The sequence below is a fragment of the Pteronotus mesoamericanus genome, unplaced genomic scaffold (assembly GCF_021234165.1).
Source record: "Pteronotus mesoamericanus isolate MK-2021 breed Mesoamerican mustached bat unplaced genomic scaffold, CSHL_Meso_final contig_164, whole genome shotgun sequence".
NCBI lineage: Eukaryota > Metazoa > Chordata > Mammalia > Chiroptera > Mormoopidae > Pteronotus > Pteronotus mesoamericanus.
Window position 1 is genome coordinate 22,515,322 of NW_026555065.1, and position 13,370 is coordinate 22,528,691.

General features: G+C 36.1%; 1 protein-coding gene across 6 annotated transcripts in view; it reads left to right on the forward strand.

The window, feature by feature from the left end:
* Positions 1-13,370, forward strand: part of TMEM87A (transmembrane protein 87A) — a 45,561-nt gene that overhangs the window by 14,621 nt on the left and 17,570 nt on the right. For 3 of the 6 annotated variants that reach the window (XM_054565545.1, XM_054565547.1, XM_054565549.1), the window contains exons 8-12: positions 1,587-1,648; positions 2,693-2,876; positions 3,874-3,973; positions 11,764-11,857; positions 12,634-12,705. In XM_054565545.1, coding sequence (XP_054421520.1) covers positions 1,587-1,648; positions 2,693-2,876; positions 3,874-3,973; positions 11,764-11,857; positions 12,634-12,705 — 512 coding nt within the window. Of the gene's footprint in view, positions 1-1,586; positions 1,649-2,692; positions 2,877-3,873; positions 3,974-11,763; positions 11,858-12,633; positions 12,706-13,284; positions 13,354-13,370 lie in introns of all 6 variants that reach the window. The other 3 variants (XM_054565546.1, XM_054565548.1, XM_054565550.1) reach the window with 2 other exon arrangements.

The window sequence follows — 13,370 nt, forward strand, 5'->3', positions numbered from 1 at the left end:
TTTTTAATGTCTCAGTATTTTTTTATTAAATTTATTTTAAAATTACAGTTGAGGTACAAAATCATAATATTACTATTAGTAATTACTATGTATTACTAATATAATTTTGTATGTCAACTGCCTCCGTTTTTCTTGGTGTTCATGTTTTCATTCTTGTTTCCCAGTTCATGGAGTCATCTCTTACCTGGAATTTTGCAATAGCTTACTAACTGGTCTTAATTTGTTGTAATTTTGTTTTGTTTTGTTTTGTTTCTCCCTTCTCCTCTGCAGTCTCCTTTCCTCCTCTGCTTTCTCAATGAGAATTTTTAATAGAAACAATTATGGCGGTCATCCTTATCTTAAAATATTGGCCCATGTTTACTATAGGTCTCTTTCAAAATATTTTTTATTTAGTTAAGGCTATCCCTTTCTATTCCAATTTTACTGTGTATTTTTCTTTTTTTTAGTGTTAAGAATGAATACTCAGTTTTAATAGATGCTTTGTGTTGATTAAAATGATCATAAAGATTTCCTCATTTAATCTGTTCATAATTGTGATGCAATTATGTTATCTGGTTTTCTAATGTTAAACTATTCTTGAATTTCTGAGATGTCACTATTTGGTCTACATACACACACACACAAAACACACACACACACAACACACACACACGCACACACGGTTTCCACCTTATGCTCTTGTTTTCTTTTTTGTTTTATTGATCTGTTGTTAAGAGCTAAGAAGAAACTTTTTTTTTCCTCCAAAGATTTTATTTATTTACTTTTAGAGAGGAGGAAGGGAAAGAGAAACAGGGAAAGAAACATCAATGTGTGGTTGCCCCTCACACGCCCCCTACTGGGGCCCTGGCCTGCGACTCAGGCATGTGCCCTGACTGGGAATTGAACCAGTGACCTTTTGAGTCACAGACCGGCACTCAGTCCACTGAACCACACCAGCCAGGACTTACTCATTATAATTTAAAAACAGTCATAGGTTTGCTTCACTAAGTCAAGTCTGTCTTTCAGATTCTTGTCACTGTCATTTATTCCGCTTCCTTAAACACTTTGTTGTTATTAAGAACCTTCTAAAAATGATACATTCATGTAGCAAAGTCACATAAAACTGAAGTAGGTATAAAAAAAATAAGTAGGAAAATAATAGGTAAGGAGAGAGAGAAAACAGGGAGTCAAAGTGAAGTCCTGTACTTTTCAAAGCATATTGATGATATGTTGTAAGGAATATTATATATGAAATGTGTGTGGAATTGAGAGCATATGAGGAAGTTGCAGTTGGGCAGCTCACCAAAGGCTTTGTGGAGAAAATACATTCAATCTAGTCTTTAAAGGATATGAGGATGTGAACAAAGGGCTTTCCTACTTAAGATATTGACTGGAGCAGAGGCATGGAGACCTATGTGGGACATAGCATGGACCATAAGAACACTTAGTGAATTTCAAAGTGCTCTACAAATGTAATATTAACTGGGATTGAAATGGTTAAAAGTAAATGACCCACTGGAATTTTCATTTATCAGACAAATATCAGATTATGTTTTTGTTTAATTCCTGCATCCATTACATTAATTCTGAGGGCTGTGTTTTGGCAGTGACTGTGGAAGTGAAAGGTCCCTATGAATACCTCACACTTGAAGAATATCCATTGATGATTGTAAGTGAACTTATATTTTTTTAACTTCAATATTAAATATTAAATGAGTTTAGCTTGAAAGAGTATCCATGTTTTTTTAAAGAACTGTTCCCGAACAGTTCACAAAATATTGCTTGAGCTTGCACTTACTTTTTACTAGACTGTGACCTTGAGAGTGTCAGTTAGCCCCTTTGTGCCTCATTTTCTCACCTGTAACATGAAGAGTTTGATGACTTGTGAAATTGTAGAGTTGAAAAGCACCTCAAAGATCAGGGATCCAAAGCAGGGCACTTCTTACAACGCTATAGTTTCTGACCCCATTTAAAGTAACTTAAGTGATAAAGCTTCATCCTTTTTAGTGTATATTATGTACCTGTGGGAATATCCTTAAGGTATTTTCAGATTTTCTTTTTTGTTCCTAAACTTCAAGTATTTTTCTTTTTCTTTATTAAAAATATTTTATTTGTTTATTTTTAGAGAGAGGGGAAGGGAGGAAGAAAGGGAGAGAAATATCAATGTGTGGTTGCCTCTCGTGTGCCCCCTACTGGGGACCTGGCCTGCAACCCAGGCATGTGCCCTGATAGGGAATCGAACCAGCAACGCTTTTCTTCACAGTCTGGTGCCCAGTCTACTGAGCCACACCAGCCAGGGCATATTTTCACATTTTCTTTGTTCATTTTTTTTCTTTCTTTCCATTTTTTAGTTTTCCCACTTTGTTGTGTTTCATTGCCATCAAATATATGTCAACCTTGCCATGTTGTTTTTTTCTTTAGTGTTCTCTTCATTTATATAATTTTACATGGTGAGCTGAAAAAGTTGATTTAATACAGATGAGCGGTCAGTCGATGACAAGTCCTTAGGGTAGTTTCTCTCTTTTCAAGAGGAGACAATTTTTTTGTGTGTGTTAGTATCAAAATCCAAAGAAATAAAATAATTATTTTTAAGTTGAAGGTATGATATTTATATATTTTTTATAGCTTGTTAAGGGTATGTATTGATGTATTGATTCTAAATTGGCTCTTGGCCTTAACCTTTCTTTATATCTCTTACCCACTGCTATGACAGTTCTTCATGGTGATGTGTATTGTGTATGTCCTGTTTGGTGTTCTGTGGCTGGCATGGTCTGCCTGCTACTGGAGAGATCTCCTGAGAATTCAGTTTTGGATCGGTGCTGTCATCTTCCTGGGAATGCTTGAGAAAGCTGTCTTCTATGCAGAATTTCAGAATATCCGATACAAAGGAGAACCTGGTACGTAACCAAAAAATGCCCGTTTGTGAGTGATTGGCAGATGAGATGTGAGCATTTTCCTAAGGTCAGTAATCATTAAATAGGTTCAAGTTTTCAGTTAATTATTAGAATAATTTTGAGTGTGACTTTTGTTTTTAATCTTCTAACTTGTGGGTTCAGTGATTTGAGAGTAATTTTACTGAAACGTATTCATAAAAGTGGTGGCCATTTTGGGAAAGGCTATTATAATACATCATTGTATCCCATTGTCATTGATTTTTAAGGCACCATTATTATAGACATCTTAGAAAGTAAATACTGCTAATTTAATTTTAAGATACCATTGATGATAAGGCACTTAGATTTCAAAGATCTTAAATTGGGAGTGGGGGTACCTCTAAAAATTGGTGAAATGTAGTAATACCCAGAAAATAAGAGGGCAAGAGGGTGCTTATGGTTTAGTAAAGAAAACATATAATGACAGAAATTGTTTTGTAATGAAGTTTTTATGATAGTTTCAGTTCTTTCTCATCAGATCACTTATTGATAATTATTGTTGCAAAGTATTCCAATTAAATCTTTCCCTGGTTTTTGAAAGCGCTTAAAAATAGTAGATATGGAAATGAACTGAAAACTGTTTGTTTTGTCCTTTTCTATGTATAGCTATATTTCAGTTTTTAAAAATGGGGACAATATTTCCTAGATGCTATAAACTTTACAAGTAGAGTGAGAGATTCTGCAGAGGTTTTAGTGAAGTGGAGGATGGGAAGGGAAGGTAAACTGAACACAGCCATATTGCTATTCACATTAGTAAGATTATGTTATATCAGCCTACATACTTGTAAAAATTGAAGAATTGAAGAAGTTTTTTAGTTTGTTTTTTTTTGTTTTTTTAGTAGGACTAATACCAGTGCTTATTCTGAAGAGTGTAAGAGATGTGTACATTCTGGTTCTAGAATTGTACCTTTTCTCAGACCCAGATTTACAGCATCCCTTTCCCTTTTCTTCTTTCTCATAGTCCAAGGTGCCCTGATCCTTGCTGAGCTACTTTCAGCAGTTAAACGTTCACTGGCTCGAACCCTGGTCATCATAGTCAGTCTGGGATATGGCATAGTCAAGTAAGTATTCACTTCCTATGTGGAAGAGCGAATTAAAACACTAAGTTGAAACAGTATTGCAGCTCCCCATTGTAAAAAGCTCTTTAACAGTTGATATAAAAAATAGTCCTGAAATAAGAAAAGGAGTCTGAAATTTTGTAGATTTATAAAAGTTGGGAAGATGTTATGATTTCATTTCACAGCTGAGAATTTAAAGAACTTTGGTAGGAAAACCTGCAATTGTAGTGAATGACATTGAAACACCAAATTTAGTAGTGTAAACTTATAGTGACTTTACTCTTCCAAGATATAGTGCAAATCAGATTTTTAAAAGATAATGTATTTCATTTAATCTTTATTGTATTTTTTTTCCCATTACCATTTAGACCCTTTAGATTCCACTCCTGGCAAACACTACACTGCAGTCCATGTCCCCTCACTCCCCTTCGCTCAGTCACTCCACCTTCCAACCTCCCCTCCCCACCAGCTCTCATCTGCTCTCCATCTATGAGTCTGTCTCCGTTTTGTTTGTTCAGTTTGTTCGTTAAATTCCACATATAAGTGAAATTACATGGTATTTGTCTTTCTCTGACTGGCTTACTTCACCTAGCATAATGTTCTCCAGGTCTGTCCATACTGTAGCAAAGGTAGAATTTTCTTCTTTTTTACAGCTGAGTAGTATCCCATTGTGTAAATGTCCTATAGATGTTTTATCCACTCAACTCTTGATGGGCACTTGGGCTGCTTCCATATCTTGGTGATTGTAAATAATGCTACAGTGAACATAGGGGTGCTTATGTTCTCTAGTGTTTGGGGTTCCTTCAGATATATTCCCAGGAGTGGGATTGCTGGGTCAAAAGGCAGGTCCATTTTTAATTTTTTGAGGGATCTCCACACTGCTTCCCACAGGGGCTGCACCAGTCTGCATTCCAACCAACAGTGTAAAAGGGTTCCTTTTTCTCCATATCCTCACCAGCACTTGTTGTTTGTTGATTTATTGATGATAGCCATTCTGACCAGTGTGAGATGATACTTCTTTATGGTTTTACTTTGCATTTTTCTGATGATTAGTGATGTTGAGCATCTTTTCATATGTCTTTTGGCCATCTGTGTGTCCTCTTTGGAGAAGTGTCTATTCAGGTCCTTTGCTCATTTTTTAATTGGGTGGTTTGTTTTTTTTGGTGTTCCGTAAGTTGTTTATAAATTTTGGATATTAACCTCTAATCAGATGTATTGGCAAATATGTTCTCCCATTCTGTGGGTTGTCTTTTTATTTTGTTGATGATTTCCTTTGCTGTGCAAAAACTTTTTAGTTTAATGTAGGCCCATTTGTTTATCTTTTCTTTTGTTTCCCTTGCCTGGGGTGGTGTCTGAGATTTTGCTGCCTATGGTTTCTTTCATTTTTATGACTTTGCGTCTAACATTTAAGTCTTTGATTCATTTTGAATTTATTCTTGTGTGTGGTATAAGAAGGTGGTCTAGTTTCATTTTTTTACATATATTTGTCCAGTTTTCCCAACACTATTTATTGAATAAACTATCTTTAGCCCATTGTATATGCTTGCTTACTCTGTCAAATATTGCCTTTAAAATGGTGCGAATTTATTTCTGGGCTCTCTGTTTTCTTCCGTTGATCTTTGTGTCTTTTTTTATGCCAGTACCATGCTGTTTTGATTACTATGGTCTTATAGTATAGTTTGATATTACATAGTGTGATTCCTCCAACTTTGTTCTTTGTCAGGATCTCTGTTGCTGCGTGGGGCCTTCTGTGGTTCCATATAAGTTTTTGAAATATTTTTTCTAGTTCTATGAAATACGTCATTGGAATTTTGATAGGAATTATGTTGAATCTATAGATTACTTTGGGTGGTGTGGACATTTTAATGATGTTAATTCTCCCTACCCATGAACATGGTGTGTGCTTCTACTTACATGTATCTTCATTTTCTTTCTTCATTGTCTTGTAATTTTCCATGTACAGGTTTTTTACATCTTTGACGACGTTTATTCCTAGATATATATTCTTTTTGAAGCAATTGTGAATGGGATTGTTTGTTAGTTTCCCTTTCTTTTAGTTCGTTATTGGCATATGAAAATGCAACCAATTTCTGGATATTAATTTTGTATCCTACTTTGCTGAATTCACTTATCAGTTCTAGTAGTGTCTTGGAATTTTTAGGTTCTCTGTGTACAGCATCATGTCATCTGTAAACAGTTTTACTTCTTCCTTTCCAATTTGGATGCCTTTTATTTCTTCCTCTTGTCTGATTGCTGTGGCAAGGACTTCCAGTACTATGTTGAATAAGAGTGGTGAAAGCAGACATCCCTGTTTTGTTCACAGTCTTAAGGGGAATGCTTCTAGTTTTGCCCATTGAGAGTGATGCTGGCAGTTCATTTGTCATATATGGCCTTTATTATGTTTAGGCATATTTCCTTTATTCCCACCTTGCTGAGAGTTTTGATCATAAATGGGTGCTGGATTTTACCAAAAGCTTTTTCTGTATCTGTTGATATGTTGATGTGGTTTTTAGCCTTCATTTTGTTTATGCAGTGAATCACATTTATTGATTTGCAGATGTACCAACCTTGCATTCCTGGAATAAATCCCACTTGATCATGGTGTATGATCTTTTTGATGCATTGCTGTATTCAGTTTTCTAATATCTTGTTGAGGATGTTTAGTATCTATGTACATCAGGGATACTGGCCTATAATTTTCTTTCTTTGTAGTCTCTTTATTTGGTTTTGGAAATAGGATAATGCTGGCCTTGTAAAATGAGTTTGGGAGCCTACTCCTCTTGAATTTAATGGAATAGTTTAAGAAGGAGAGGTTTAGTTCTCTGAGTGTTTGGTAAAATTCACCTGTGGAGCCATCTGGTCCAGGACCTTTGTTTTTTTGGGAGTTTTTTGATTACCATTTTTAATTTCACTAGGAACAATCTGTCTATTCAGATTTTGATTTTTCCTGATTTAGTTTTGGAGGGTTGTATGTTTCTAGGAATTTATCCATTTCGTTCACATTGTCCAGTTTGTTGGCATATAGTTGTCCATAATATTTTCTTACAGTCCTTTGTATTTCTTTGGAATCCGTTGTTATTTCCCCTCTTTTGTTTTTTATTTTACCTGTTTGGGTCATTTCTCTTTTTTCCTTGATGAGTTTGGTTAAAGGTTTGTCAGTCTTGTTAATGTTTTTAAAGAACCAGCTCTTGGATTCATTGATCTTTTGTATCATTTTCTTAGACTCTATTTCATTTATTTCTGCTCTGACCTTTATTATTTCCTTCCTTCTACTCACTTTGGGCTTTGTTCAAGTTTCTTTAAGTGTGAAGTTAGATTGTTTATTTGAGCTTTTACTTGTTTTTTGAGGTAGGCCTGTAATGCTATGAATATCCCTCTTAGGATTGCTTTCCCAGTGTCCCACAGATTTTGGATTGTTGTGTCCTTATTTTCATTTGTTTCAAGGTATCTTTTGATTTCTTCCTTGATCTCATTGTTGGACCCATTCATTGTTTAATAACATGTTATTTAGCTTCCATGTCTTTGCATGTTTTTCAGTGTTGTTCTTATGGTTGATTTCTAATTTCATAGCATCGTGGGCAGAGAAGATGCTTGATATGATTTCTGTCTTCTTAAATTACTGAGACCTGTTTTGTGTCCTGACATGTGGTCTATCCTAGAAAACATTCCATGTGCACTTGAAAAGTATGTGTATTCTGCTACTTTGGGGTGAAATGCTCTGAAGATATCAAGTAAATCCATTTGACCTACTGTGTCATTTAAAGCCACTGTCTTGTTGATATTCTGCCTGGAAGATCTATCCATTGTAGTCAATGGGGTGTTAAAATCCCCAACTATGACTATATTTCTGTTTATGTCTATCATAAACAGAATCCATCACTCCCTTTATGTCCATCAAGATTTGCTTTATATATTTAGGTGCTCCTGTGTTGGGTGCGTAAATGTTTGCAAAGATTATATCCTTTTGTTCGATTGTTCCCTTTATTGTTATGTAGTGTCCTTCTTTGTCTCTTATTATAGCCTTGGTTTTAAAGTCTGTTTTGTTGGCTATAAATACTGCTACTCCAGCTTTTTTTCCTTTTTCATTTGCATGAAATATCTTTTTCCAGTCCTTTTCTTTTTGTCTCTGTGTATCTTTCAATCTGAGGTGGGTCTTAGGGGCAGCATATATATGGGTCTTGTTTTCTTATCCATTCAGCTACCCTGTGTCTTGTGGCAAGAGCACTTAAGCCATTTACATTTAAGGTGATTATTGATAGATATGTATGTAGTGCCAATTTATTGTTAGACTGTTTTCCTCTGTTTCTCTTTTTCTTCTTTCTCTTTCTCCTCTTCTTCAAGTAGGCCCGTTAACATTTGTCGTGGTACTGGTTTGGTGTTAACAAATTCCTTTAATTTTTTCTTGTCTGGGAAGCTCATTATTTCTCCTTTGATTTTAAATGATAGACTTGCTGGGTCAAGTAGCCTTGTTTGTAGGTCCTTTCTGTTCATCACCTTGAATATTTCACACCACTCCCTTCTGGCCTAAAATGTTTCTGTTGAATAATCAGATGCCAGTCTAATTGGTGCTTCCTTGTAGGTAACTATCTGCTTTTCTCTGGCAGCTTTTAGGATTTTTTTCCTTGTCTTTAAGCCTTTTAATTGTGATGCGTCTTGCTGTAGGCTTTTTTGGGTCCAACTTGTTTGGGACTCTGAGAGGAGCTTCCTGGACTTGTGTGACTTTTTCCTTCGCCAGATTGGGGAAGTTTTCAGTCATTATTTCTTCAAATAGGTTCTTGATCCCTTGCTCATTTTCTTCTCCTTCTGGTATTTCGATGATGCCAATGTTGTTACACTTCCTGTTGTTCAAAATGCTGCTTAAGCTCTCCTCATTTAAAAATTTTTTTTCTTTTTGCTACTCTCCTCAGGTGCTTTTTTCCTGTTTTGTCTTCCAAAACCCTGATTCGATCTTCTGTTTCAACCAGCCTACTCTTTATTCCTTCCAATGTATTATTTTTTTCAGATACTGCATTCTTTATTTCTGTCTGGTTGTCTTTTATGGTTTCTATGGCTTCTTTCATGCTGTTAAGTATCCTTATAATCATTTCTCTAAGCTCTCTATCTGATGAATTACCTACATTTTATCTAGTTCTTCTGGAGAATTCTCTTGTTCTTTGTTTTGGGATTGGTTTCTTTGTCTTCCCATTTTACCTGCTTCTTTGTATTTTCTGCTTTAGCTATTAAACTAATTAACCACTAAAATAATTGGTTGTTAAATTAATCAAGCTGTGATCAGCAGCCTGGCTTCAGCACCATAGGGAGTGGTAGGTAGTATAGTTCTTGCTTCCCCTGAGGCTGATGCCAGTTGGAGAGGAGTGCTCTGCTTGAAAAAGATGTCTCCTCAATATGGGGAATGACTCAGTACAGGGATTCTGGTAGCTGTTCCTTCAGTTCTCTTCCGCAGAGCCACCTCTTGTGTGTCTAGTCCTCTCTGCCAGAGCCCAGGATAAGTGGCTGCAATCAAATTTTGTGCTTTGGCCCTTTTAGAGGCTCTCTGAGTCTTCAGCCTTCTCTCCCTGGCAGACAGAAACCCTACTGCTTTTCACAGCTGGGTATTATCTGGATTCCTTCCTGACTCTGTTGCTGTAGGCTGGGGAGCCCAGCTTAGGCTTCAGACACTACTCTTCTCAGGGGAAGCCCCTGGCCGCTGAAATATACCCCCTCTCCCAGCACTTCAGCCCAGCCAGCCTTCTCACGTCTCCTCCCACCGCCTACCAGTCTTGTTCTGGTGAAGCAGTTTCTTCTGTCCGTCCTTGGGTACAAGGCTTCTCTCTGGCTGATGTTCAGTTGGTTATTCTGGATGATTTCTCTACAATTTAGTTTTAATTCTAAATTGGTCCTGGGAGGAGGTTAGCGTAGTTTCCACTTACTCTTCCACCATCTTAGATTCCCGCAAATGCAGATTTTTTTGTGGGAAGAGCATTCTTGCTGTAACAGTCTGAAAATAATTTTTTTATTCAAAAAAATTTTATCGAGTGCCTTAGGCATTGTTATAGATTCTGGGATACAGCAAATCAACAAAAGACTTGGAGTTTACATTGTAGGGGGATAAAATTAGTGAGTAAATATCTACTATGTCAGTGATAAGTGCCCTGGAGCAAATAAAGCAGGCAGAAAGTATAGAGAGACTGCTAGGCAGGAGGTAGGGCCTGTAATTGTAAATAGGGTGGTCAAGGAAGGCCTTAATGATATTTAAGCAAAGATCTCAAGTTGTTGAGAGGATGGATGCTAAGATGTCAGATTTTGCATATATTTTGATGGACTTCACTGATGGATCAAATGTGTGATGTGAAAGAGAAGAGGAATCAAGAATGACGCCACCTATTTTGTTGTGAGCAAATGGAAGGATGCAGTTGACATTTACTGAGTTCAGGAAGATCTTAGGTGGAATAAGTTTGGTGGGGAACAAGATTGAGTGTTCAGTTAGATATCGAAATGGGGAAAGATGAGGACAGAGAGGAAAATTTGCCAGTCATCAGGATGTAGATGTTATTTAATGCCATGAGACTGGTTGTGATCACCAAGGCTGTAAATGGATATAAAGAAAAGATTAAGGGATTGGATTGCTTGGAGCATTTTCTGTTATTTAGAAGTCAGCGAGACAGTAGAATTAGAGTAGAGGAAATTGAGAAGGATGACCCGTGCTGTGGGAGGTACACCTGAAGACTTTTTCAAGGAAAGAGTTATTAATTTTATCAAAGAGGATTGCGAATTGACCATTGGCTTTAACTACATGCAGGTTATTTGTGATCTAAGCAAGAATAGTTTTGGTGAAGCGGTAGGACTTAGAATGAGCTTGGTTGGAGTGAGTTCAAGTGACAGTAGTCAGGAATTGAATCTAGCTGGGTATAAGCAGTTATTTCAAAGACTTTTGTTTTAAGTGGGCTAAAGAAATGGGAGATTTTCAGTTTTCAAATTTATTCATGTAAATGAGTTTCGCTCTAAATGGGACTAGAGGAATGGGAATTACATTTTTAAAATTTATCTATTTATTTAGCAGATATTTCAGTGCCTCCTGTATGCCAAGAAACATTCCAGGTTTCTAAGTGTGGAGAAAAATCCCAGTCCCGGTGGAGCTTTTCTAGTGTGTAATGCACTAATAAATAACCTGGGGATCTTGTTAAATTACAGATTCTGATTTAGTAGCATTTTGAATAACAGGGATCTAAAATTTCTTCAAGCAGAAGCTGCTTAAAAGATTTTTTGTATTTTGTTGGATTTTGAGCTCTATAATGTACTGTTTATCAAATGACCTTCAGTAGGGTATTTGATTATGTTAAGAAATCATTTAAATTTTTAGATATGAAAATGATTTTATGATTACATTTTAAAAATTCTTGTCTGTGTAAAAACACACTGAAAATGTACAAATAAAAGATATGATGTCCAGGATTTGCTTCAAAATAATAGGGAGTTTGGGAAGGGGATGGGGTGCGCATGGGGCAGGATTGGCCGTGTGTTGATGGATATTAGGAGTGGATGATGAGTATATAGGGGTTCATTATACAGTTAAATATGTTTCAAAATTCTCTATAATAATTTTTTTAATGCATTAACCAGAGACTTGATCTAAAATGCTAGTATTCAGTATCTTGTTTTAAGAGCATATGTTCTTCTGAATTTTTCTCTCTGAGGTGAATTCATCAAGTATGTGTAGCTTATCTCTGTTAAGCAGTTGGCCTGTCTTAATCAATAGGAGTTTGTCCCAGGGTTTGTTGCATTTATACTTTACTATCTTTTTGTTTCCTCTTTAGGCCTCGCCTTGGAGTCACTCTTCATAAAGTTGTGGTAGCAGGAGCCCTTTATCTTTTGTTCTCTGGCATGGAAGGGGTCCTCAGAGTTACTGGGGTAAGTACTGCTTAAACTGTGATTTAGTGGTTGTTTCAGACATACTGTTTTTATCTTAAGGTAAAATGGGAACATTTGTTGGCTTCTTTATGGTTTTCTCTAAGTCACCTTTGGGCTCTGATTTTTAAAATGTATGTGTAATTCACTTTTTTCTTGTAATCTATATTAGAGCTTTAAAATTTAATGTTATGCCAGAATGAATGCTTTCCCACCAGTCCCCAAATTACTACTTACTTAGTTCTTCCTCCTGGACTCCATTGAGTTCCAAGTGCGTTCCATTCTTGTATAAGTGGCAAGTGTTGTAATCATGCACTTGCTGGTTAATCTAATTTTTGTTTTAAAGTGACAGTGCTGTTTGCCTAACCAACACTTGAGTTTCAAAGGCTTTCTTAAAATGTAACTAAGTTTTACATAAGTCTTGAGAATTACATAATTATGCCCTTTTAGGGAAGGGAACCAAAGCACTGAGATATGTAATAAAGAAATTTACATTAGAGCTGGATTAATATGAAGAAGAGGGCCTCCCAAGGTCATTGCAGTTATATTCTTACTTATTTAAAAATCACTGCAATAACCTGTTATATCCAAGGTGGTAAATGTTGTAAACACCTTTCCTTCAGTTAAACTGGGCTTGATAAGTTTGAAATAAATTGCCCCTTAAAACACTTTTGGATGCAAATTAGGTGTTCAAATTACTATCCTCTGTATATAATTTTCTTAGACTTTCAGCAACTTTAACCTCTTCCAATTGCATTTTCTTTCTTCTGCTGCTGTAGTACTTTACTTATCCCTTGGCTTTGATAGTAAACCTGGCCCTGTCAGCAATTGATGCCTGTATTATTTTATGGATATCCTTTCAATAATACCCTGGTAATTGAATAATTAGGGTTATAAGTAGCATCTTTTATATATATATGAACTTATGAAAATAGGCAGCATAGTTTAGGGGACAGATACTTACCTTTATGTTTCGTTTTGAGTTAAGCTCTTTTATGTAAATCTACATTATATTACAATTTAGGAGATCAATAATTCTTAGTATGTTAATGATGCAGTAATTTTAACTATGAGAAGGGTCTTTTTAGACTTGTAACCAAAATCAAAATGATAGGATGAGATAGGATCTTACACCACCAAAACTTTTTGATGTGGTCACTTCTTAAAATGGATTTTAGCTTGCTAGGAACTCTGTGGTGGTTAGCAGCATGTTTTATTGTATTTAGATTATAATTTATAGTTTGTGTGAAATGCTTGCAGATTTATATTCTACATGATGGTTTGTCAGAGGTGTTTTTCCTTTTTATTTTGTTCCAGTTCAAATGAAAAACCAATCCAGATGATTATTTAAATGCAGAAGCGTGCACTGGTTTCTTCTCTGTGCATCTTTGGACATCTCTTTTTCACTACCTCTTTTTCTTTGTCTGCAGGCCCATCCTGATCTTGCTTCCTTGGCCTTTATCCCCTTGGCTTTCCTAGACACTGCCCTGTGCTGGTGGATATCCTTCTCATTGGC